The following is a 26348-nucleotide window of genomic DNA, read 5'->3' as shown; positions in this document are numbered from 1 at the left end:
ATTAATCTTTGTGTCTCTGTGCTTATTTCTCTAGTCTAACAGCCTTTGCTTTTTAACTACAGAGGGAAATTTGATGTGCTTATTAATTTGGTTCCTTCATATGAGAGAGAAAAGCACAACTGGGGGGATGGGCAGAGGGAGAGGGAGAACCAGACTTCCCACTGAGCAGGGATCCCAAGGTGGGACTCCATCCCAGGACCTTGGGATCATGACCTAAGCCAAAGGCAGATACTTAACTGACTGAGCACCCAAGTGCTCCTCGTGTGGCTTATTTGTCTTACTTCTATTTTTTTCTCTTGTCAAGTCCTCTTTTAGATTTAAGTGTTTTTGTTTTCCTCAGCCCATTTGCCTCTCTCAACTAGTTTGGAAGTTATTTACTGTATTTCCCCTATTATTTAAAAGAGACTCAAAATGTTTATGGAACACGAACACTATAAATATAGTATATATGATAAGAAACATAAAATAATGCAGAAACTGAATATTAAAATGTATATGTTTATATGTTTTAAATTCTGTTCCAAAGTTAAATCCTAAGATGCTCCAATTTTTTTCAAATATTAATGGTTTTTGGAAAAAGATCTTTGGCTTACAATTAATAGCACTCTAATACTAGAAAATGAAAATACGATCTAATAGCCATGTTTGATATTTTGCATCTGTTAAGATTTCCACTGTGGCAGGGCCAAAAGTGGAAATAAGAACTTTTCCTATATAAGCAAATGAATTATGTTTATCACTATGACATGAATGAAAGGCAGAGTACAGTCTATTTATTTGTTCTATGTATTTCTTAGAGCAGCAGAGGGGGGCTACTATTGTTAGAATTATGCAGGTAATTCTCATTTTTCATTCAGAACATGTACCCACAGTGTATGATCACATACACTTCCCCTTATCTCTAAACATTTGTGAAGCTAGTATCTTCATAATCTCTCTATTTCTTTTTTTTCCCTTTAAGATTTATTTGTTATCTGAGAGAGAGAGAGCACACGTGCAGGGGGTTGAGAGGGGGAAAAGGAAAGGGAGAATCTCAAGCGGACTCCCCACTGACTGTGGAGCATAACTTGGGGCTCAATCTCATGAGCCTGAGATCATGACCTGAGCTGAAATCAAGATTTGGATGCTTAACCGACTGAGCCACCTAGACTCTCCTTATTTAATATAAGCACTTAAAGCTATAACTATTCCTCTAAATACTGCTTTAGCTACACCCTTGCATGTTTCAGGACTTTTTTTAAAGGCATGTATTTCCTAAAACTTCATCTATGGCAAATATTTAAAGTTTTGGTTTAGGGTTAATTCCTCCAGAAAGCATATGCTTATGGTTCTGCCTGACTTCTGGAAACATTGTTCACCTAGTGCCACTTTAAGCACCTGGCTTAGAATTTTATGGACCATGTAGACGGTGTTAATTCAGGTCATGAGATAAATGTCTGGCCCAGTAGGCATCAGAAAATACCATTACATTAGTTACTTTGTCACATAAATCTTTCTTTGATCATCTGCTCTTGTTTTACTCCTGGCTTCTAGGGACTTGTCATACACTCTGGCCAGCTTAGCCATACATTTTAAAAAGATGCATCATTTTAAAGAATTTTAGTGAAGAAGAGTTTTTCAGGCTATCCATTCTCCAATATTACAAAAATGGGATCTGCAAATATTGTATACATACGTGTGTATACATTTTTCTGAAAAGAGAGTCTATTGCTATCATGAGATGCCCAAAGGCACCTGTGATCCTAAACAGACTGAAATCACTGCCATATGTTCTGTTTCAGTATTACACAAATTAAGATAGCAGATTTTATCTGATGTTTCACAGGTCTCCAGGTCAAAGGAAATTCTGTAGATCAAAATCATTTAAAGTTTATTTTCATTCTCAAAATGTCACTTGATTCTTATGTTAGGGTATTATCTTAGTGTTATCTCCATATACCAATGGAACCTCCAAACATTCCCAAGAGAGTGGAATTTAAAAAAAAACAAAAAACTTATTTTCAATGTCTCAACATACCATTAAGACCTAACTCATACCAGCTTCCTAGTTCTCCAGACTGACGGATGGGTGTACTGCCAATGCAGATGTACCTGGTTGGTAAAAGGCCTTTTCTTAACAAGCCTGTTCACCAACAGAATTAAAGAAAAAAAAATCTGGCTTTTTGTATCACAAACTTTTTTCTGTTTGCCCATTTACTATCATCTTAAGGTTACTTCCAGAAGTTAATTTTAGCAGGAAATTAGCACTCATTGACTTTGGAAATGGCAAGGCTGCAGATAGGAGAGAGATGAGAAAAAGGGCAAAATAACACCAGGAAACAAGTTGCTGTGAAAGCCTGTAGGTATGAAATGAGCAGTGTGAGCCATGCAAGAGACTCAGGCCGGAGAAAATGGGGATGTGAGCCTCAAATACGCCACCTGACAGAGCTTGAGGAACGAATGTCACGGACATAAGATGCAAGTCAGTGATCTCACAGTCCTACTGAGATGCGAGGAGACAGACTGAAGGACCTTATTGTGATGGGGGAAAGGGACAACTAATTCCAAACAAGCAGACTTGTTTCAGGAGAGCATGTAGAGTTGGCTTATATGTCAGTGTATCAGCCTCCAGGCAACCCACAAACCTGGGGTAGATGTGTGCTGAAAATAAAAAGGGCAAGGCAAAAAACATGAAAAGAAACACGGAAAATATACAACAGGTTGCCTGGTTAGACTGACTAGACCAAATACAGGGACTCATGCATGACACTCTAGATGATGAGATAGCAGAGGAATGCCCGGCCCTTAGGAACCAAGCAGAAAGGGGAATTAAATCCGGAAACACCGATGTTTATGGCTGCATTAAAGACATGAAGAAATGAAAGAAAGACATGAAGAAAGGAATATTCATTCTGCCAGGAAGAAAGAAAAGCTCCGCAGAGGTTTTATCTTGCTCTTGAAGTCCCACATGGAAGTACACAGGGAAGCCAGGCATGCTAAGTAGAGGGTAAAGGTCAAGTACAGGCTCAGCGGTAGGATAGAGTGCAGTGGTTAGGCAGAGCCTGGAGTGCCCAGCCACCACCAGGGTGTGTGTGTGTGTGTGTGTGTGTGTGTTTTGGGAGGTGGGGAAGGTGGGAAGGGAGGCACTGGGGGTCAATCTTGAAGAACTTTGATAACTAAGCTCTACCAAAAATAGTAAGGACTGTATCTATAGATACAAAGAGATTTTCAAGCAGAAAAGCAATCTGATCTGGTTCTGTGTGTCTGTAACAGAAAAGATAACTGGGTAGCAAGATGAAGGGGAGAAAGGGAGGAGGGGAAAAATTATTAGAAAGGCTATGACAATAGCATTGAGAAGAAGAGGAATCAAATGTGATTCTAGGATTCTTTAAAAAAAGAAACTTTGGGGGCGCCTGGGTGGCTCAGTGGGTTAAAGCCTCTGCCTTCGGCTCAGGTCATGGTCCCAGGGTCCTGGGATCAAGCCCCGCATCGGGCTCTCTGCTCAGCAGGGAGCCTGCTTCCCCCTCCCTCTCTCTGCCTGCCTCTCTGCCTACTTGTGATCTCTCTCTGTCAAATAATTAAATAAATATCTTTAAAAAAAAAAAAAGAAAGAAACTTTGGTTGACTAGGTGATGCCTTTATAAAAAGGAAGGAAGGGTCAGAGAAGGAACAGGTTTGGAGGGGAAGCAAGGTCCCAGCAGCCTTGTCCTGGCGCCTATCATGCTCTCGCTCCCAGCAAACCCCCAAATCTGGATCACTGCAACTTCTCCTGTACCCAGGAGGCTGAGGATTACTGAAGAATTATTACCGGACTTGGTAGTATTCCAACTGAGCATACCTGAAAAGGAGTTCCATAACACTCTGTGTGATGGGATTCTGGTCAGCTCCCTCCCCTTCCCTTTTCTCTGTTTCGGCCAGAACCCCTCCAAACCCCATTCCTGCCCCCTTGGCCCTCAGCAGGGGTGCCACTTCCTCTCCCAGTTAAAATGGACCTTATCAGGTGTGAACACTCAGCTGCAGCACCTGGCCTGCCCTTTTGGTCTCAAAGGAAGAGGCGAAGAGGCATTCACCCTCCATGTCAGCCTCACTCTATACTTACAGGCTGACTCACTCTCACCTTCTTCCTCAAGGCCTTAGGAAACAACTCAACTTCTCTCTTTCCTATATTTTCAATTTCTCCTTCTCCAAAGTCTCTTATCTCCTAATACAGAATCATGTTAAAATCCTTCTATCTTAAAAATAAAGAACAAGCTTCCTGTGACCTTGCCCTTCCTACCTCTGGTACCTCTCCCGGCCAAGCCTCCCAGAGAATGCAATCTCCATTCCTGGTTTCCACCCAATTCTCCCCTGCCCCCTGCAGCTCGGTGTCCCCCTCCTAGAAGCCATAGACAGTAGTTTCACCAAGGTCACCAATGATATCCCACTTGCCAAGCCCAAAGACTCAGACAGTTGTCCTCTATATGTCTTTCCTGCATCCTTTATGACTCTCTGCCATTCAGCCTTCTCTGCCTGCCTCCTCTCTGTTCTCTGTTTAGACACCAATCTCCGCAGACCCATGGGGGTGGTATCTTGTTGGGCCTTCCTCCCAGGGCTTGGTGGGTCTTCCCTTTGGTCTGACTTCTCCAGGGCCTCCTCTCCCAGGCCCAAGCACCGAAGGCTCCCAGATTCCATCTCCAGCCCAACTCCAGTTCCTTGCCCCCTTGGTATTTCTAGTTGGGTATCTCCCAAGGAGTGTAGACTTAACCTTTTAAGCTGAGCTGAACTCACTATCTTTCCCTCCAGAATCAGCTCTCCTCAAAATTTCTTTCTTTCTTTCTTTTTTAAAAAAAAATATTTTATTTTTTTATTTGACAGAGAGATAACAAGCAGGGGGAGCAGCAGAGGGAGAGGGAGAAGCAGGCTCTCCACTCTGCAGGGAGCCTGATACGGGGCTTGAACCCAGGACTCTGGGATCATGACCTGAACCAAAGGTAGACGCTTAACCGCCTGAGCCACCCAGGCATCCCTCTCCTCAATATTTCTTATTGAAGGGCATTACGTTCCACCCAGTGCCCAAGCCAGATACTTAGATGACATTCTAGATTCTTTTCTTCTTCCAGTATCAAGTTTATTAACTTATTCATTCACTTACTCAACAAAAATTGGCATGTGTGCCAACCAGGTAACACCCGGTGCTCAGGGCACTGAGCGTTCCATATGAATGAAATGATGTCCTTGCTCTGATAAAGGATTTCATGTGTGCCAACCAGGTAACACCCGGTGCTCAGGGCACTGAGCGTTCCATATGAATGAAATGATGTCCTTGCTCTGATAAAGGATTTCCATCCAGTGGGGAAGACCCACAGAAGCGCCTTAAAGAAAATCAAGGTGGTGGAGGCTTAAGGAAGACTGTGGGGATGGGGGGTGGTCAGCTCCCCCCATGAGCTGACATCTGAGCAGAACCTGAGAGCCAAGAGTGACTTAGAGAAGAGGGATCTGGACAGAAGGAAGGGGAAATGCAGAAATGCTGAGGCAGGAGCAGTCTGGCATGTCTGGAGGACAGCAGAAGGGCTGTGTGGCTGAGTTAGTGAGAGAGGGGCTGTGGGGAGAAATGTTAGAGAGGCAGAGTTAGCGGTGGGTCACAGTAAGAACCTGGATTTTTATCCTCGGTGCGACATGAGAACCTTGGCAGAAGTGAAGCAGGGCAATGGCCTGAGGGGGTGGGCATTCTGTAAGGACCGCCTTGACCTCAATATGCGGGAAGAAAAGGGCAGACGCAGGAGACCAGTTAAGAGGCTCCCACAGCTGCCCAGACACCAAGTCCTGCCCTGATTTCCTTTCCTGGCTGATGCCTCCCTCCAGTTCTGGCTCCTAAGCCTCTGCCGTGGTTGGGCGCTTGCCACCTCTTACCTAGACCATTTCAATGCCACTGCTCTAATCCAGCCTGCTTGCGGCTGCCAGAGTGATCTCTCCAACCTGCAAGTTGGATCCTGCCTCTCTCCTGCTTCAGACTCTTTGCTTACCACTGCACTCAGGCTGTAACTCCTCGCCAGAGCCTGCAAGCCGACGACCTCACCAGCTCCTCCCACCCCACCAAGTCTCAGCCACATGGAATTTTCTGTTCCTTTCAGTACTAAAGCCCTTGTGCCTCAGGGTCTCCACACACTCCACTTCCTTAGCCTGAAATGTCCTTCCTTCTATTCTTCATCTCGCTTGCCCCTGTTTATTTTCAAGTCTAGGTTAAAAGGCTATTGTCCACCTTAAATGTGGGACCCACCCAGGTCCTGCATTTAAACTATGGGTCATTCCCACATGTACTTATTTGATTTCACTTGATATTAACCTGGAGAGGACAGGAAGTGTAAGTGTTTCCTGCTACCGTATATCCAGCACAGGGCACAGAACACAGTCCTCGATCCTAGTTCTTGAAGGAACAGATGCTTTTCTTCTCCAAGTCAAAATGCTGCCTTCTCCCTAAAATCTCAACTTGCCAGTGGTACCCACCAAGGAGTTCACAGTCTCATCCCGGCTTTATCTACAACTACTACCCCCACTTGAACCTCACACTCCCAGTATTCCCAGCTCTGCATAGTTACCTTTCAAACACCATGCTTCTGTCACCCTGGGGCTTTGTCTTTCTAGAAGACCCTTCCCCTCTTGAGTGCCTGTAAACACCAGCAAAGATTCACTGAGCACCTACTCTGGGCCTGGGCATCTGTGCCAGTGAATGCCAGGCAGCCAGACAGAAACAAGAGGAGTAGATCAACCAACAGTGGGTGATGAGTGGTGAGAAAAGAGGTCAAGCAGGACGGGGGAGAAAAAGTGGGGGTGGGGGTGATGAGAGGCAGAAAGGGGAGGCAGAGCCTTACCAAAAACACCACCAGGCAAATCTTGAGTCAGCCACGGGGCTCTCCTGGGAAAGAGGGCTGCAGGCAGAGGGAAAACGGGTGCCACGGCTGATGAGCATGTGAAGAGGGGGACTGGCATGGATGCTCTGCAGGCCCCCGTGGAGAGAGAGGCAGAGAAAGCAGGGTTAAAGAAAGCACCTGGAGAAAATAAGTCCAAAAACAAAAACCAAGAGCAAGTAGGGCCCTCTGAGCCCAAGGAAGAAAGAGTTTCAAGAAGGAAGAGCAAAGAGCCAAGTGCTACAGATGTCGGGTGAACCGAGGTCAGGGACGACCTGTTTGTTGAACTTCCCGAAGCCATGCTGCGAAGGGGAAAAGGAACAAATGGGAAGAAAGATAGGAGCAGCAGCAGGTTCAGGCCACTCTTTTGAGGGGAAAGAGTGTCCATCCTCATGAACACAGCAGGGTGGAAGTTCCTGAGGCAGAGCAGGGCTGAGGAAGCTTCTGTAGGCTCATGGAGACTAAAGTTTGCACACGGAGAGGAAGAAGCCAGACCCAGGGGAAATGTCAAGTGCCAGGGAGAGTGACTGGTGCAGGGAGATCCACCCAGAGGGAGAAGAGAGCCCAGGGAGGTTCTGGCCTGCTTGCTGGGATTTGCCCGAATGTTCAGGCACAAGCTCCAGGACTTCCACGCTCTCTTTTCCTTCCCAGAGGCAGATGCAGAGACATCCTGTCGAAAACTCCTCTAGCACCCATTTTATTGGATTCTCTGGTCAATACCTAGAACACAGGGGCACAGTCTCTCCAGCTCCTACTTCCGCACCGCCTCCAAAGGCATTAGTCGTGATGAGAAACTCTTAGCAGGTGACAAATACAGCTACAAGGGGGAAGTTACACAGTTTGGGAATTCTGTGACATTCTAACAGGCTTTGCTCCTGATCTCTCGTTCCTATTTCCTTGCTGGGACAGAGCTCCCTAGTCCCTCCTCCCTGGGGAAGGGAAAGCCATGCAACCAGGAAGGCAACAAAGGCAAATCAGGCAGGAAGACTGGCGCCCCCTACAGTAAAGCAGGTAACCTGCATTCCAGAGTTCCCTCAGACGGGATGATGGCTGTTCATCTGACGATTTTCTTACAATGTGTCAGTCCGGTAGGATGGCTCCTGCTTTCTTTGAGTCAGATGGCTGCACTCTGTGGGGACAGGAAATAGGAGCAGGTGGCTGAATAGAGAGGGGGTATGCTCCTTGGGTGGGAATTTCAGGGTTCAGAGATGAAAGCAGCACGGAGAGAGACAGGCGAGACGGATATGACTATGGGTATCCCGCCCAGGCATTCCCTATGGACTTCTGCTGAGGTGTGGTTAAAGTGTCAAGTCCCCAGAAAGCCTCAAGGAGGAATGGGTTTGTTCGTTCATTCATTCATTCATTCGTTCGTTCATTCACTCATTTCCCCCCAGCAGTTTCTAGTATATTCACAACGTTGTGCACCTATCAACTATCAAATTTCAGAACATTTTCATCACCCCCAAAGAACCCCCACACCCATTAGCAGTCATTACTCATTCCCCCCCTCTCCCCAGGGTCAAAATCCTTCATTTCTAAGGCCTGGCTAGGATAATGCTGCCACATTCAAAGGCAGAGCACTCACGAGAGAATAAAACATTAGAGAAAGCAGCCATAAGAGAGGCAGGGAACATGAATTCCCTGTAGAATCTGGAGGGGGCCTGGATTGGCTAAGCTGAGTAGAGGTCCTGTCTAACAATCTCTCCTTGAGACTGAAGCAAAGCAGTGAGCCTTGTCTAATTGAAGAGAATGGGTTCCTATTACTCTGGACTTGGGCCAGCCCAGTAAGGAGGCTCTGATGTCTGGATACAGGTTAGATACAGTCTGGATACCGTCTGGATATAGGTTGCCATGTACCTCAGACCTCATAAGGGCAGAAGTGACTGCACGACACGGGCAACAGGCTACAGCTCATGGAAGAACATACAGGATGCTCAGCAGAGGGGTGGTGATGCAAAGGTGACAGCTGTTATGCAGTCCCTTGGGCGTGCTTATGTGAGAGACAAGCCTTGTTCTGGAGCCCCCAGCAGGCATACGCGGGACCAAGGGAAGGAAAACTGCAGCAAGACAGCAGCATTTCAGACCACAACAGGGAGGGATTTCCTAATGGTTATGCCATCTTCAGGCCGAATGGGCTGCCCATAAGGTAGAGAGTTAAAATGCAGTCTGGAGAGTCAATAAGTGGACGCTGTGGAGGTAATTTAAAAACCAGAGGGTGATGTGACGACCGTAGCCCTCCACGCCTGAGTGGTGAGGTCAGCTGTGAGGTGTGCTGCAAGTGATCTGTTAGAGTAATAAGACACAGGAGTGTGTGACTCGCCACCTTGAGATTCTGGGTTATCTTTGTAACACCACTCTTGTACACTTACATTTTCAGTATTTTCTTGAGCAAAAGTGGATTGCTCCATGTTCAAGTCAGCGGGCTGGGTCATGCCCATGGGAACATTTTACTCAAGTGTAGTTTTAAGCTCAGGGAGGCAGGGACTTGGCAGGCTAGATGACTGGTAGAACCCCTTCCAGAGCTGAGATTCCTCAAGGGGAGGGGGCACCCCCTCCTCAGCCAGCTGACATAATCCTGACATCCCAGGGAACAGGTGTCCCTGCCTTTCCACAGAACGGATCTGCAGGCTGTACGGTCGTCTAAGTGTCACACCTACAGGAGACACTGGTCATGAGTCCCGAGGATACATCTGAACTCTAGAGAATGGGACAGTGAGGACTAGATAAGTTACATCTGTTTGAGGGACTCATTTGCACAGAACAGTCATTCAGATGATTTCAGTACATCCAAAGGGAAGTCTGGCCTCTATATATTTTCTTTAAATAAAAATGGTTATCGATGAGGTAAATAGGCCCAGACAACATTATTTGCTTCTTGAAACGTTAAACATTTTTTCCTCTAAGCAAAAACTGACATGCACTGGTAACTAATGGAACCAGAACTCAGCCAACTTCACCCCAATCCAAACTGGAATGGACTTTCACTTTTCATCCCCCTGGATAAATAGCCTTGGCAGCAGCCCTTGTCACAAAGGCCAACTGTAGAAGTGCCACCTTAGAACTGCTTGACTGACCCACTCTGGCCTTTTCAGATTCTTCCCTGCCTCCTTCTCCGTGCCCTTCTTCCGCTGCTCTGCCAGATGACCGCTGCTAACGACTCCTTTGGAATTCAGGAACAACTGAGCGGACGGAAGGCATGGGATCACCTGGTGCAGGGTGCTACTGGGCAACCTGTGATTTCTGGCACCTCATCATTCTTTTTGTTTTATTACAAAACTTTTTTTTTTCCATTATGCAACTATATTACCACATTAGAAGCATATGGAAACTAGAGAAAAGAGAAAAATCACTTGGGATCCCATCATTCTAATAAAATCACTGTCTGCATTTTGGTGTGTTGTCTACTGATCTCCAGGGCTCCCTGTGTTATGTGGTTCTATGGACTACATGCATTTCGCTTATTTGGCTCCCCGCCCCTACCTCTGAAAGGGACATGTGACAGCTTAGATAAATATGCACCATCAGATGGTCAACTCCATACAGACACCGTCTCTCCCAAACCAGCTCATCCTCTTGCTGCCCTGGCTTCTCACTTGTAAATTCCATCTCCCCATCATCCAGGTTGAGACTTTTGCTCTGTCTTGGGTAGTGTGAAGACCGCTTTCCCCTCAAACTCAACATCCATTTCCACTGATTCTTCCGTCATTACTCCTCTGTCAATCCGCCTTCCCCGCACACCCAGCGCTGTCACGACCTCTAGTCCAGTTACTGCCTACTTCCTGAATGATTCCAATGCTTCTCTGCCTCTACTTCCTCTCCTTCATCTTGTACTGCTACATTAGTTTCTTTGACTGCTCTCCTTGAATAAGAGATTGAAAACAACTGGTTTTCAATTTTCTGACACACAACATCCTTTGGCTGGACATTTACAAACAGGTACCATTTGTCCCCCATCTACTTTCCCTGCCCTATCTTTTACCGCTTCCCTCCCAGAAACCTCTGCTGGAAATCTGTCACCCTAGACAGGAGACGTAGTGTGTAGTGCATAGAGTGAGTGGGATAGGACACGTGCCTGCTCTCTGGGTGCCCATGAGAATATCACCCAGGCCAGCTGAGATGTGGTGACAGGTGTTAGACCTTGCCTTTGGCCACTAACAACTATAAAAGTGGACACAATAAATGAAACAACTGTTTTTAAGCATTAGACTCCAGGGCCGTGAACCTGGAGAAAAGGGAAATGCAGGAAGTGAGGTTCATTGTCACCTGTCTTCCTGCCTGGGAGCACTTTTCAGACTGGAGATCGGGGGAGTGGACTGCACAGTGTGTGACATGCTCAAGCTTTTGCACTTAGCAAATTCCTCAGAAGATGACAAACCAGTCCAGCATTTGCTTTTTTAAGAAGGCTGCTCACACTCTGGATTTTGAAAATCTGTAATTGCTCCAAAATTTCTAGGGGAACTTTTCTGCCCTTACGTGTTATGTTTCTTTCAATTTTCTTTGTTGAAACTACTGGGCAACCTTGCCTACAGTTTCAAGGAGGGCTCCCACTAGAAGATGAAAGCATTCTCTGGCAGTGATGTGTCCTGTCTCTCAGCCTCCTATCTGCTAATCTTCACTGCCTGCTCCAGTTGAGAAGAGATCACACTATGTGGAGTTGTACATCAATGAAATACATGAACACCTCTGCAAAGTCTTAGAAGACTTCGCCACAGACTGAAACCCCAAGGGTAGGTGGCCGACAGGCCCATGGCAGTGGTGAAGCCATATCCAGAACAACTGAAGCCAAGGCAGTCCCCTAGATGCCATCCTAGAGAGGGGCAAGAAAGAGTGAAAGCCTAGAAGTACCACATGGGAGGGGCATTAGAACAGGGATTGCCAGGGTTTGCTTTTCTCACATCCCACACACACTTTCCCTCCCCCTCCCCCACCGTAGTTTTTAAATCCCATACTCTTCCCTGCTTGGGTCCATCCCCAAAGAATGTTTAAAAAGCCCCTACCAGCTGCCTTTCATAATCTGTTGGACACATGAAGACCTGCAGGAGCAGGTCCAGCTTTTCCAGCACAGGTGCAGAGGGCATTCAGCAGGAAGGTGGACTCACTGCTAAGTATGCCTTTGGAGAGTACCCCCAAATCATCCTACTCTATTGGTAAATGCAGGTAAAGAACCAATGCTTCTCTGAAGCAGAGGTTAAGGGCTTTTTTCTTGAACATATGACACCCAACTCCAACTTCCTGAAGAGCCAAGGCCTAGAAGTAGTTCTTCTGCTTTCATTGCTGCAGCAGCTGAAGCCCGAAGAGTCCCAGTGAGAGGACCTTTCTTATTCTCACCCTCATCAGAGTCACCACAGGAACACAATCTTTTAAGTCCCATACGGCGCAGGCCCAGTAACAAAGCAAACCCAACCCTACACATTATATTGTTTGGGGAGTATGCGGCCGCCAGGCTGATCAGAAAGGCATGCAGACAGCCTGCTACCCAGAAAGGTATAGAAATTTCCAGCCTACCATTAGCAAGTGGCTTGCAGGAGAGGGCATCATCGAGGTCACGGGCAGTTGATGGGTCAATGGTGAAGATACAGTCTTTCCTAGGAAGGATTGAAGATAGGATTAGCAATGCCACAAACACCGGAGTCTTCAAACCACTGCACTAGAGTTTTAGAGAACAGTTACTTTGCAAATGTGCAAATGGCAGGCAAAGGGAAGAGTAGCTTCTGTCATGGCTCTCTAAAAAGGAGATCTTTAGTCACCTGTGAGACAGGAGAGATAAATTCAGGAAGCTCCTGTCTCCATCGTGTCTCTGAGGGTCTTCCGCTTCCTGTGAATGGGCATCTACTTCTCCTTGAGCCTGAGCAAGAGTAAGTGTGAATGGGTAGAGTGAGGGGGCTTCCACACACGAGGCTTCCCAGAAAGAGTTCTCCGACATGAGGAGCAAGTGCCTTTGGTAAATTACTCTCCGAAGGTCAGTTCTTGCTTCTGCCTCCCTCATCCTCAGTGGCTAATGGGAACCTGCCCTTCAAGGATCTATGTGAGGATGTCTCACTACTCCTTCTCCTATCTCGCTGAAATGGGGGTTGGCCAAAGAATAAGTCACCTGACTTGTTGTGACAAAGGGGATAGGACCCAACAATAAGTTTTACCAAACAACAACAACAACAACAAAACAAAACAACAACGTAGGGCCGTACAGTTTGCCGTAATACGAGTATGCTTGGAAACGTACCCAGTCAGGTTGTTTCTATGGACTGATCGTATACTTCACCCAAGCTCACGGAATCAGTATGCCCTCTCCCCCCTTATCGTCATATGGTACCTCTGTGCATATCTCCCTCTTAATCTGTGAAGTGCTGGGACATTCTCATTCTGCTGTAGGGCTTCCAGCCACCCATCCACCCACATAAACACCCACGGTTTGGGCAGTCTGTCCACAGTTCTCCCCACCCCCTGCCTCACTAGCTGGTACCCTCTAGGCTCACTAGCTGGTACCCTCTGCTCCCAGGCTCACTAGTTGGTGCCCTCTGCTGCCACTGGACTCTTCCCAAGTTCTCCCTCCACATCCTCTAGTACGAGCAGTGACACTGCTGTCACACCCCGGTCTCCTTGGATGCCTCAGCGCTGACGGGAAGCAGCCTGCTTCCCAACAATCAGACTGGCTTGCTTCATACAAACTTCTTTCCTTGGGTTGCTCCTCTGCTTAAAGGTCCCCAAAGCCCTCAGAGGCTGCCAAGCTGGCTCTATTCCCTTCTGCGTAATAACTCTCAGCAGCCCACTCTGACCTCTTACTGCGATCAGCTCACTCCTGCAGTAGCTTGATTTCTAGGACAGTACCGTTTCTAAGATGTTCCATCAATTTGACAATAGCTTTTTAGGGAAACAAAAACCCCTACCATAGTAAATATATACATTGATTTTAATGTATCTCAGGATTTGAGAAATGTCAAAACGGTAAAAAGAAAGCTAGATTCTTAAATGGTAAATGAATATACAGAGAAGCAAACTGTGTACCTCTACACAAGGGAAAGGTAATTAGCAACAAGAAGGAACAAATTGCTCCTACATATAACAACTTGGAATCTCAAAGTTACTATGCTAAGTTAAAAACACTATTCTCATGAGCTTACATGATGTATATAATTCAATTTCTATGAACATTCTCAAAAAGACAGAACTATATGACCACAGATCCGTGGTTGCCAGGGGCTGAGGGCACCTGGTCTGGGATACCATAGCTTTCCTGTATCTTGACTATTATGGTGATTACATGAGTCTATAGGTGTCTTAAAATTCATGTAACTGTACAAGTAAAGGTCAACTTTACTGTTTATTAACTTAAAGACTGTTTTTTAAAAAAGATTTTATTTATTTATTTATTTGAGAAAGTGTGTGTGCAAGCAGGGAGAGGGGCAGAGAGGTAGGGAGGCAGAGGAGGAGGGAGAGGGACAAAATCCCAAATAGACTCTACACTGAACGTGGAGCCTAATGTGGGACTTGATCTCAACCCCAAGATCGTGACCTGAGCTGAAACCAGGTGACACTTAACTGATGGAGCCACCTGGGTGCCACTAAAAATAAAAAATTTTAAACATGATTTTTGAATCAAGGAAAGTAAAAGAGTATGTGTTCATTATTAATAGAGTTGATGAATAGGTGCTGGAATTACTAACATTTTCCTTTATGCTTTTCCATATTTTTTTCAAAAATTTCACTATAACTTATTTTCATAAATGGAAAAAATTAGCATTGTAGATAATCTCCCCCAAACAAAAATAATTGTCCATCACGTACATAATAATGCTTATAAAGACACGTAGCAACCTTGTAGACTCGTACTATAGAATACAGTCACTAGCTTTAAAATGATGAGCAGTGTAGAATTATAAACTCACTGGTATATGGAGAGAAGAGGGTGAGGAAAGTTGGGTGCGACTTTCAAGGTGAAGGACAAAGAGTATTTAGAGCGCAGTCCTAGGAGAATGGCTTCTCAGGACATCCAATCTTCTCACTAAACAGTTGAAGAAGAGGTGCTCACAGTAGGGGGAACACCAGTGTGGAAGTCTTGGGATATAAAGAAATAATTTCTGTTACACCATATAAAAGAAGATGTAATTATGGCACAGTGCCAGATGAAAAGAGAAACACCAGATGTCCCCTGGAAAGAAGCTCCCTGAAGGCTGTGTTGGCAACTCTCAAGTGTTTGCTGAATGAATGCACGCACGCTGACAGGAAGGTATAGGGAAATAAAATCAATACTAACACCAAAGTAACGGGCTCTGAATTGATGAGGATATTGAACTTGATTCACAAGGCAGGGAAGGAACTGACTGCTTGTTTCTTTTTTAGCCCCCACAAAAGTTGGCAAAATGCTTTATATGTACACTGAGTACTCAATAAATACTTGTTAAACTGAAAGTAAAATGTCAGACTTGGAGGAGGGAATGTTTTGATCCTCCTTCCTTAGTGTCATCATAAGAAGCTGAAAGAATGTCCCTTTAGTCAAAAATCAAAAAGAACGCTGTTAGCTTGGTGGGGGCCACAGCTGACTGGCTTACTTAGATTGTTGAGAAGGAAGTTATGTTTTCTTAAATGTCCCTGGGTGCTTTGACTTTTATTTCAGTGAATGAATAAATGATGCCCACTAAAACATTACAGCGTCCAATTGGTGCAGACATACGTGACAGAGTAAAATTTCAGGGCTTTGGTTTTAATTTGTCAATTTCTTTAAGAGGACTCACTGGAGAAAAATCTTCGACTAGCCTGAACACTCAAACCAACTCTCTACTACTTTTTATTTTTTAATCTGCTCTTAAACCAGAAACATGAAAGTCAAAATTAAAACAATTCTGAGGAACAGCAACCCGGAAGGCTTGCTAGAAAGACATACCATCCAAATATTATCTGTGTTCATGGGTCAGCAAACTACAGCCACAGACCAAAAAGGGCCTGCCACCTGTTTTTGAATGACCTGTGGGATAAGAATGGTTTTGCATTTCTTAATGGTTGGGGAAAAACCAAAAGAAAAATATGTTTTGTGACATGGGGAAATCATATGAAATTTGAATTTCAGTATCCATAAATGAATATATAGCCATGCTTTTTGGATACAATGGCAGAGCTGAGTAGTTATGACAGAGACTGTCTACTTAACGTTATCTATCTGGCCCTTAGCAGAAGGTTTCCTGACCCATTTTATATCAATGATCCTCAGTGAACCAAGTTTTGTTTTTTGTTTTTGTTTTTTTGTTTTTGTTTTTTTCTTAAAGGTCTGATGATTAAATCAGTTTGGGAAATGCTGAGTCAATTTCTTAATTGAGGGACTTTTAGAGCCTTCAGTGTGCTGCTGCTGTGCAAGTCTTGCTATACCTATTGGATCTAGGCTATTTATTCCTTTTATTTTTGTTGTTGTTCTTTTTTGGTGGTGTGTTTTTGTTTTTGTTTTGTTTTGTTTTGGTGGTAGAACATCTCCCAGAAGCAACAGGTTCTGCAGGAGATCACCCTTTGAGAAGTGATGAACCAGATCCCACACAGGCCTCCAGTGGAGTCCTTATCCCAGACGGAGCCTTGCCATCAAGCCTGCCCCAGGGGTCATGGCAAGAAGCCAACAGAATGGCCAGGCTGTCCACTGCGGGTAAGCCGATGAGGGCTTTGTTTCATCCACTCTCCCTTTTATGAGGGCTTCTGGGGAAAGTTTATTCAGGGCAAGGACCCACTCCTACCCTCTTGAGTTAATGGTTTGTTTGTATCTTTTATGAGTCCTTCTTTGCTTTGGCTTCTAGGAACTCAGAAAACTACTGTGACCCACCTCAAAAGAATCTTGTTTGTCATCTGGACTCTTGTGAATTCACCTTCATCCTAGTTGTGACTAATTATCCCACTTACATACTCCTTTTGACTTGTATCCTAATTTTAAAAAATTAACTGCATTATATGTATGCCTGCTAGCTCCCTTAAACTTTTTTTTTTTTTAACAGTACAGTATAAGCATGTACATGTACAGATTAAGGGGTCACAACATTTCAGAATCACGTTGAAGGGGACACTGGATGAAAAGAAGACCTTCAGTATGGGCTACTAAAAGAACTAACTTCTAGACAGAGTGAAACTTGGAGAGCTCCCAACAAGTATTTGTACTGTAGCCGAGCCCTCCAAACTCCCTCACTCACTATGGAAAATTGGGAGAAGCAAGGGAACAGTGAGTGACCCTGACAAACCCCAGTCCTCAGCGCTGAGAGCCAGTGATTTAGTCTGTGGTCATCGCCACAGTTACGAAGCGGCCACGATGTGGTGCATGTGGGCTCCTAGCCGTAGCCACAGCAGCCGGGAGCTGCTGGCCTCCGCACTTGGGAACCTGGCCCCACGGGGGTGGCGTACTGTGCAGCTGTTACACTCTGGTAACATGCTGGGGCTTTTACTGGCTCCTTTTCTGGAAGGCTTTGGTCTCACAACCTGCAGGGAGCAGCCTGGCCTGCCAGCGTTTAGAACCTGTGAGACCAAATATTTAAAGAGTTCCGCAACAATGGTTAGAAAGAAGCTAACCCTGACCCACAGGAAATCAACTGCCAGGTGGGGGAGGGAAAGAACGAGACTCCAGTTCATGAGGCTGCAGAATTCCAATTCAGCGCAACGTTATGTAACCCAAATTTCTGAAGGCACATGACTGAAGGGCTTAGTACAACTTTTTAAAGGGACAGAAAGCTTCTAAGATGACTGTCCTCCTCAAAGCCATGTGTCCAGGAAAAGAAGACAGGAAAAGTAAGTGGAAGCTTTCTCTAATCCCTTAAGACCTTGCCCAAGAACCCCAGGAAATCAAACCATAGAAAGAATTTCTGTTCCTCTGTCACTCACACACTCTTCCTCTGACCCTGCATCCTCTCCCTCCTCAAGGCACCTGCTCTTCTGCCTCCTTACAGCTGGAGGCAGCTGGCTCGTCTCCATGGTGACACTGCCTCACCACTTTGTCACTACGTCACCTCTTCATCTCCTTCACCTTGCTGAAGTCTGGCCTCAGCCCTTACCCGGGAAAAAAAAAAAAGGATGAAATCGCTCTCCCTAAGGTCACAAGTAGTGCCAGGTTAATCACCTTAAAGCATGTGTCTGGTCAAAAACCTTTATCCACTCCTTACTGAGTAAAATAGAAATTCAGTTTGGAATTCAGAACCTTTCATGACATGGCCCCAACCTGTATTTTTTCCAGCTGGTCTACACAGTCCCAACATGAGTCTTTTGTGCTGAACTTTCCTCTGTGCCCTCTGGTCTCTGAAACACTGTGCTGTTCCTGACACGCAGATGTTCACTCAGCCCATCTCCAATGTCTGGGACCAACCTAGCTTTGAAAAGACTGGCTACATGAAGCTACCTTTTTTCCAGGGAACCTTCTGTGGTTCCACCCGGTGGAGAGAGCTTCTGGTCTGCTGTCCCACCCATGTCTGCAGCCTGCCCCTCTCCGGTGGTGCTGGTCATTGTCACCAGCATGCTGGTGTGGACTGAGGGACAGGTTTTCTCCCTGTGACAGGGCTGGACACGCCTCAAGGTCTGGCTCTGTGTCTCCTCCAGCACGCTGAAGGCACACATGATAAGTGAAGGAGCAAACGACCAGAAGGTCTCGTTAGCACTTTTCCATTCAACTCTGCTGCGGCATCTTGGGAAATACATTTAGGATTAGAACTCATGACCTCCTGGCGTGCAAGCCTGTGGTCACACCACAGTGTTATTTTTTCCAAGGGTGTCCTTTTCTGTCTTCATCTCATCTTCTTTTCTCATAAAACAATGTTTTACAAACTGTGGTTCAGGGCCCATCTCCAGACTAACAAAATTTCAAGGGGCCCTCCTCTCCTCTGTCCGTGACTCTCAGTTTATGTCTCCTTGATAGCAAGCAATTCTGCTGTGAAGGATCTGGGTCAGTGCTGGTGAATGGGTGAAAAGGGATGGAAAAAATTTAAGAAATAACCTTAAGAGGTTAAAGAATATGATCTTTACACAAACACTTTCCTTGATGAGACGAGTCTACACAGAAACCAGAAAATGTTATATAAACTATAGCAGGAAAAAAAGCTAATAGCCAGAGCACTCATCCACGGGCTACCAGGTAGAGAGCCCAGCCGGATGGGCGCTGGACAGTCTAGTTGACAAATCAAATGCTGAATTCGTCTGAGCTTCCATTTCTATTTGACTTTTCTGAGGCAAAGGGAGCTGAGAGTATTGTCCAAACTGATGGCTGCCCCCTGTGGTGTGGCAGGGCTGGACCTTTATTTTTCCTGATGGCAGCTGTGGAAATGTTAATACTCTTTCACTCAGCCCTCCCGCCACAACAGATGCTACAAAGTCTGACACAAATCCCAGATTTTTCAGAACAGAAAAAGACTAAGGTCTATTTAAAGCAGAAAGAGACCTTGGTCCATCTGTCCCTCTCTCCCCTATGAGTGATGAAGTGACCCATCTGAGACCAGAGAGCAAGCTGAAGAAACAGAGTGCTGCCCTGGGGAGCCTGTTTTGTACGGAACCCCGGGTTTTTAACCTAGGGCCCACAGAAGGCTGACCTCAAGTGTCAGCAAAATTCCAGACCAAGTGAATGTAGTCGTTAGGTTACTTTCTAAAGGACACAGGATGAGACTGAATCAGAATCAACTGATTCTCCATCACATTCCCTCACTTACTGAACCTCTCATTCTTTGCCAGTTTTTGTACTTCAACAATCAACACTCTGGAGCAGAGGCCATGCGATAAGGGAGCCAGGGAAAACCATGGTTTCAACTCAAAGAATGTGCTAAAGTTTTCTTCCCCTCAATTTTCATTTTGTTTAAACTTTTAGGGAAGTTGAAAGAACCCTTTAGGATGAACATCCATAAACTTTTCACCGAGATTCATCAAATGTCAACACCTTGTCCATATTTGCTTTATCTTTCTCTCTCTAACCCTTCCCCTATATATATCTAGATATTTTTTTTTCACTTCTGAACTGTTTAAACTTATGTTGCAGAGATGGTATTTTACTCCTCCATACTTTAGCATGCATTTTCTAACTCTAAGGGCCTTCCTCTACAGAACCACAATATTGTTTCCATAGACAAGAAGACTAATAATCCCCTACAATCGACTTACAGATCATATTCAAATGTCTTCAAATGTCCCCCAAAAGTTTCTTTAGCTCTTTGTTTCCCTGCTGATCTAGGATCTAATCAAGATTTACACATAGTATTTGGTAGTTATGTCTCTTTCGTCTGTTTGATGTGAAACTGTCCATCCTTCCTTTCTTTTCAATGTAACATTGCTTTTTGAAGAGTCCAGGCCAGATGCCTTGTAGTATGTCTTATGTTCTGGATTTATCAGCTTGTTTCCTCGTGGAAGGTAGAAGAAAGGAAGGGGCAGAAGGAAATCAAATGTGGTAAAGTTCATCTTCTCTGAATTTCCCAAATAGAAAGTTGGGATTTAAGTCTCAACTAGATTCAGAGTGAACATTCTAGGTTGAATACTTCACAGGTGGCAGTGTGTACTTATATTGCCTTTCTTCAGAAGGCACAAACTGTCAGGCTATGGCATTTGATTACTTGGCTAAAGTGCTGATACCCAGTTTTTTCTGTGGAATAATTTCATCGGTAGAATAGAACTTTCAGATAATGTGAATATCTTGTTCTCAAAGAAACCTTCGAGCAATGATTTTAGCATCCACTGGGGATTTTTGTCTGAATTGCTAGAACTCTGCAAGTTATAAAATGGTGCTTTTCAGCTCCTACGATAAATACATTTACTAGTGGGCTCTCTTCTGTCAAGAGCTTTTCGTGCTATGTTCCCAATGTTTGTTTTATTTTGAATATCATTATAGATTCACTGATTTTTTTTTTTTTTTTAAGAGAGGGAGAGAGTGGGGTGGGAGGTAGGGAGAGCAAAATGAGAGGGGGAGAGAGACTCTTAAGCAGACTCCATACCCAGCACAGAGCCCGATGCCTGTCTCAAGCTCAGTGTCACAAACCTGAGATCAGGATCTGAACCAAAACCAAGAGTCAAACATTTAACCAACCGAGCCACCCAAGCACCCCCATATTCACTGATTTTTATTTTTGATTCAATGTATTATAATCTATTTTACCATTACTATTCTTTCTGATACTCAAATTGAAGCAAATTAGGCTGGTAGGAGCTCTTTCAAGTGATCTCCTGTGTCCTTGTGGTGTGCCTTCCCTAATAAATCCTTGAGCCCTTCTATGCTTTTTTGCATAGGAAATGTTTTAGGCTCACCTTACATATTTCCTACCCCAGACTAATAATCACCCACCTCCCTATGGAGCCCTGATTCCTTCTGGCCAGGAATGAATGATATTTAAAAACCAATATAGGGCACTAGATTGCTGTGCTCATTATTACTGAAGTATCATGGCTTCTAGGCCCTTTTAGTAGGACAATTATAAAATACTGAGTTAAATCATAGAAATTGCTGATATTGGACTACCTGTGGCCTAAAAATTGGCAATTGTGGTAGTTCAACCTAACATACTTTTTAAAAATCATGAGTTCATATTGACACTATGATCAACTGATAACTAATATCACAGAGTTCTTCTCAACTTCTTCTATCTTCATTCTCCCAATGAGAACCTCGGCACCCAACGGCCTCAACATTCTAAACTGTTTCAGAATTATAATTTCAACACACTAGCAACAAAGAACGTATTAAGATTTCTTTGGAGTTTGATCCTTAGAATATGGTCACTAAGAGTATACAGTTGGAGTGCTCAAAACTATACTGCTGAAATTATTGGAATTAATTCTTTTTTCTGTATGTGGTGATGCTATGCATTTGATAAACATTGGGACCACTTATTTTTGTTTTATGTCAATTTTAGAGATTTTGCTTTTACTTCAAGACTTGATTTCATTTTGTCAATTTACATTTAAAACATTTAAATGGTTCAAAGTTCAAGTGTACTCACAAAAATCTTACTGACATCTCTACCTTCCTACCTTGTTCCTGCCTATCGCCTAGAGATAACTATTTTCATCACATTCTGCTGTATCCTGTGTTCCAGCTTTTCTTTTTGATATTCTTTTTCTTTTTTTTAATTAAAGATTTTTATTTATTTATTTGAGAGAGAGCATGAGAGAAGGCACAAGCAGGGGGAAGGGGCAGAGGGACAGGGAGAAGCAGACTCCCATCCAAGGACCCCAGGATCATGACCTGAACCGAAGACAGACTCTTAACCTACTGAGCCACCTAGGTGCCCTGATACCCTTTCTTCCTCTCTTCCTTCTTACAGAAACAGTCAAATACTACAAACTCTTCTGCAACTTGCTTTTTTTCACTTAACAATAAATCCTGGAAATTACTTCATATCAGTCCAGAGACTAGAATCATAGAATCATCACAATTCGAAGTTCAGTGGAAGTCACCCTAGTCAAAATTTTATCCCCCAAATGACTCCTAGAGTCAATCGGACAGATCAACTCACATCTAGAATATTGGGAATAGGGGTGGGTAGTAAAGTTCATTGCCCCCTTAGGCCAGTCAATCAACTTCGAGAGCTCTATCAGAAAGTAACTTCATATGCTAAATTGACAACTGATTCTGAAAAACTTCATAATTTAGCTACTTGTAGCCCCGAAGAATTAAAGCTGGCTCTGCCTTTCACCATGCAGCCCTTAGAACATGACTCTTCTCCCATCTCTTTCTTGTTCCAAAGGGTTTATAATTGTGTATAACTGTAGTTATTTTCATAATAATTTTCACTTATTTTGTGTCAAGAACAAATCGAAGTCATAAGAACCAGTGGAATATCAATATAAAAAAGGTATCAGAGGTCAAGAGAAAGAAGGCCAAAATTCCTTTACTCAATATCTATGGGGCATCTACTGTCCCAGGTGTTTGGGACACATCTGAGAACAAAGATTCCTACTCACTTATATTCTAGCAGTGGAGGAGACAGAATATAAACAATTTCATAATTGTAATTAAGTGCTATGGAGGAGGAAAGAAAAAGAAAACTTAGAGCTGGGGGTGGGGCAAGTTATAAGTGTTGATTACAATTAGGACAGCTAGGGTAGGCACCAATGGGATGATGACATTGGACAATGACCTGAAGGAGTTAAGGAAGCAAGCCATAGGTTACACCAGGAAAGAAAGACTAGGATCAAAGGAAGAGCTTGTGCAACGGCCCAGAATCCACTAAATTAGTTTACCTGAAGGCAATGAACAATTGGGCACAACTCAACCAAGAGAGTTTATAGGTAGAGCAAAGATGGCTTGATGTCTGCATTTTTACTTTCTGTCCAAGAAGTCTTAAATCCAGGCCTGCAGGGCTTCAGAATGCAGATCTGTGGGCCTAAGGGAGCAACAAGAGCAGCTGAGTCCACTGGGCCCAGAAAGTCTCTATCCAAAACTCTCTTTCTGAACAGCTCTTTTTTCTTTTACCTCTGTGAGTAGTTTCCTATAATTGAGATTTAAAATATCAGAATGGGGTTAAAAATAGGGAATACTGATTGATACATATTGTTTCAAAATCAGAGAAAATGAAGTAGCAATAAACTTCCAGGAAATGCTCCTACATAGGAATCAAATATCAAAGGCCCTAAATATCGAGTGTTAAAAATTTAAGCATGAGGGGCACCTGGTGGCTCAGTGCATTAAGCCTCTACTTTCCGCTCAGGTCATGATCCCAGGGTCCTGGGATTGAGCCATGAGTCAGGTTCTCTGTTCAGTGGGGAGCCTGCTTCCTTCTCCCTCTGCCTACTGCTCTGCTTGCTTGTGATTTCTCTATCAAATAAATAAATAAAATCTTTAAAAAAAAATTTAAGCATGAAAGGTCTATACGAAGTACAAAACCTTTGAGTGTATGAATATATTAGAAGTCTTCAATATATGGCTGTCACTGAAAACACACTCTCTACCTCCTAGAAATCACCTCTTATGAGAACAGAATTATAATAATGGTGGGTATTCTTTTTGCTCTCCTTTTGTGCATGGGGAAACTGAGGCTCAGAGAGATTAAGTAATTTCTCTAAGGTCATGGAGCTGCAGAGCTTTGATTTAATGGGACAGCAATTCAAAAGAGAAAGTGTTAAAAGAAGTAGACCGAGAAGTTTCGTATCAATGGAAATAGACATCTCTTCTAGTTACCCTTAGTTTCATACTTGATCTCAAGATTTAAACACCCTAGAAGCATTTTGGCTGAAGTAATAAATACCCCAAATTTCTTTCAGGAAAAGTTTCTTGATGTTGACTAAGTTGACAATGACTTCATTTTTAGGTACCAAATCCAAATCTGACTATTTTTTGCCCTTAACTTGAAAATTTATAGGGAGTACTGATATCAAGTTTATTCAAAGTAGATTACCCCTTGGGGCATCTGCCTTGGCTCAGGAGTTCAGGTTGTGATCCTGGGGTCCTGGGATCAAGCCCCCAGGTGGGCTCCCTGCTCTGTGAGGTGTCTGCCTCTCCCTCTCTGAACGCCCTGCCCCCTGCTTGTGCTCTTTCTCTCTCAAATAAAAAATCTTAAAAAAAAGAAAAAAAAAGATTATTCTTAATATGTTAGAAAAAGCCATGTCCCAAGTACTTTCTTTCGGAAAGGGCATACAAAAATAGGAAGAACTAGCCAAACAAAGAATATGCATAGATATATTTTCACTCAAATATACCACACTTATAAATTTGCTTTGCCATTTCCAGAAGAGACATAGTTGATATATAAAAATAAAACAGAAATTGTAACCAAATTTTTCATGACTTTATCAGAAACTTAAACACAGTGGGGTAAAGGCCAGTATTTAACAGATTTAAATTGTAGTGGACAGAATTAAGAATAGTCACAAAGTCAAGGAATTAACTATGTCTAGACATCTCTCCTAGATTTCTATTTGAGGAACAGTATTTTTTTTCTCATCCTTTGAATTCCCAAGCTAGGAATTCAGAACCTGCTGTTGAAAGGATCATCATCCTTAATTCTCAATCCATTTATCAGGCTAAAATGCAAATGTAAGTGGTGAATACATTTCAACAGCCCTGAAGCTCCAAAGAGCCTTCTCAGGGAACATGCTGAGCTAACTGGGGAAGGGTTAAGCCACCCCTATTTTTCAGATCTGAAAACAGTTGTTCTGATATGAGAAGAATCATTACAATGGTGCCAGCTCCCTTCTATAAAAGCTATACACATTTTTTGCACAACTGTATGATTGTTATGGCAACCATAAACATGGAACCATCATTCTTCAAATTACACAGTACCCATACAGGATTACCTACCTACGTCTGTTCTACATTAGCCAGAATTTCTTTTCAGAAAGTGCTATGTCTGTCCTATAGATGTTTGGGAGCAAGACAAAGTGGCCTCTTTGAAAGGGAGATTCCACAACAATGAATCTTTCAAAGGCCTAGCTCTTCAAGAATTCTAGGGCCTTCCCTGTCAAGTCTTTGAATCTGATGGTCCCTGGGAGGCCTCAAAATATTTTCCCTGGGAGGCAAGGGAACTGCCTGGAAAATGTATTCCCCAAATGATTGTTTTTATTAAGAGGAAGACTAAAGCACCATAAATGGGCCTTAATAGACCTTACACAGTTTGGTAAAATGATGAGAACATTTACTAAAGTCTCAGGTTAGTGAGATGAGAGACTTCTTTAAAAGATATGTATGAGCATTTCTGAAAATACCTCACAAATATGCCAGACAAAAATGCCAAAATAAATTTCAGCTATATTTTAGAATGATCAGGGACTCTCTTATTACTTTAGCTAACACCAGTAAACTTTGCAACTTTTAACTTTTAAAGTGAGAATTCTTTCTCTTCATTAATGGGAGAAGCTAAGACTGGTCCTGTATGTTTTTTTAAATATTTACTTTGGGCCAAAATTCTGTTTCATTGTTCACAGAGCTGATTCTACAGTTTAAAAGAAAAAAAAAAAAAAGAGGCTGGTAATAACTTCCTGGCTGATTTTAATATTAAATACTTAAATTTAAGGCAAAAACCTGTTCGTAATTACTGTGTGCTCCAGACTTTCCAAATAAGACTCTGAAATTTATTTAGTTTTCCTTTCTCAAAAATTGAACAAAATTAATTGAATTTTAAAAATTAAGAAACCCAAAAAACACACAGAGTTTTGAGGGGTGCAGGGCAAGTCAAGCTCTAAAGGCAGCACTCTCGGTTCCCGCATGTACTCCTTGCCGGTAGAATGGAGTGAAGGGCACAGCTACTTCCCAGTTCCCATCCCATCTACCGGACAGGAGGAACCCCCATCAAGTCTGCACCTCTTCCTTCATTTCCAGGGATCAGTCTTCAACACAGTCTTTCCATCTCAGTCCAAACCCCACCACCCAGTCCCTATGATGCCTGGCACTGGTCCTGAATTCATAATCCCAAACTCTTTTCCCAGCTCTCCCCAAGTGGTCTTCAGTCTCCTCTGTTCTGCCTTTCAGATCTGTTAGCATTTGGCTGCCAGGATGAAGTTCCTAAACCTGAAGTTCATAATCCATTAGATTATGCTCCTTTCTCAAAAACCTTCACTGGCTTCCAG

General features: G+C 43.7%; 1 protein-coding gene across 5 annotated transcripts in view; it reads right to left on the bottom strand.

Annotated features, from left to right (window-relative positions):
* The window catches only part of DIS3L2 (DIS3 like 3'-5' exoribonuclease 2), a 365245-nt gene that overhangs the window by 122299 nt on the left and 216598 nt on the right, over positions 1-26348 (bottom strand). For all 5 annotated transcript variants that reach the window (XM_032355174.1, XM_032355177.1, XM_032355175.1 and 2 more), the window contains one exon: positions 12369-12448. In XM_032355174.1, the coding sequence (XP_032211065.1) occupies positions 12369-12448 (80 nt within the window). The remainder of the gene's footprint in view (positions 1-12368; positions 12449-26348) is intronic.

Source organism: Mustela erminea, chromosome 8 (assembly GCF_009829155.1).
Source record: "Mustela erminea isolate mMusErm1 chromosome 8, mMusErm1.Pri, whole genome shotgun sequence".
Lineage (NCBI taxonomy): Eukaryota > Metazoa > Chordata > Mammalia > Carnivora > Mustelidae > Mustela > Mustela erminea.
This window is presented reverse-complemented; position numbering and strand designations above follow the sequence as displayed.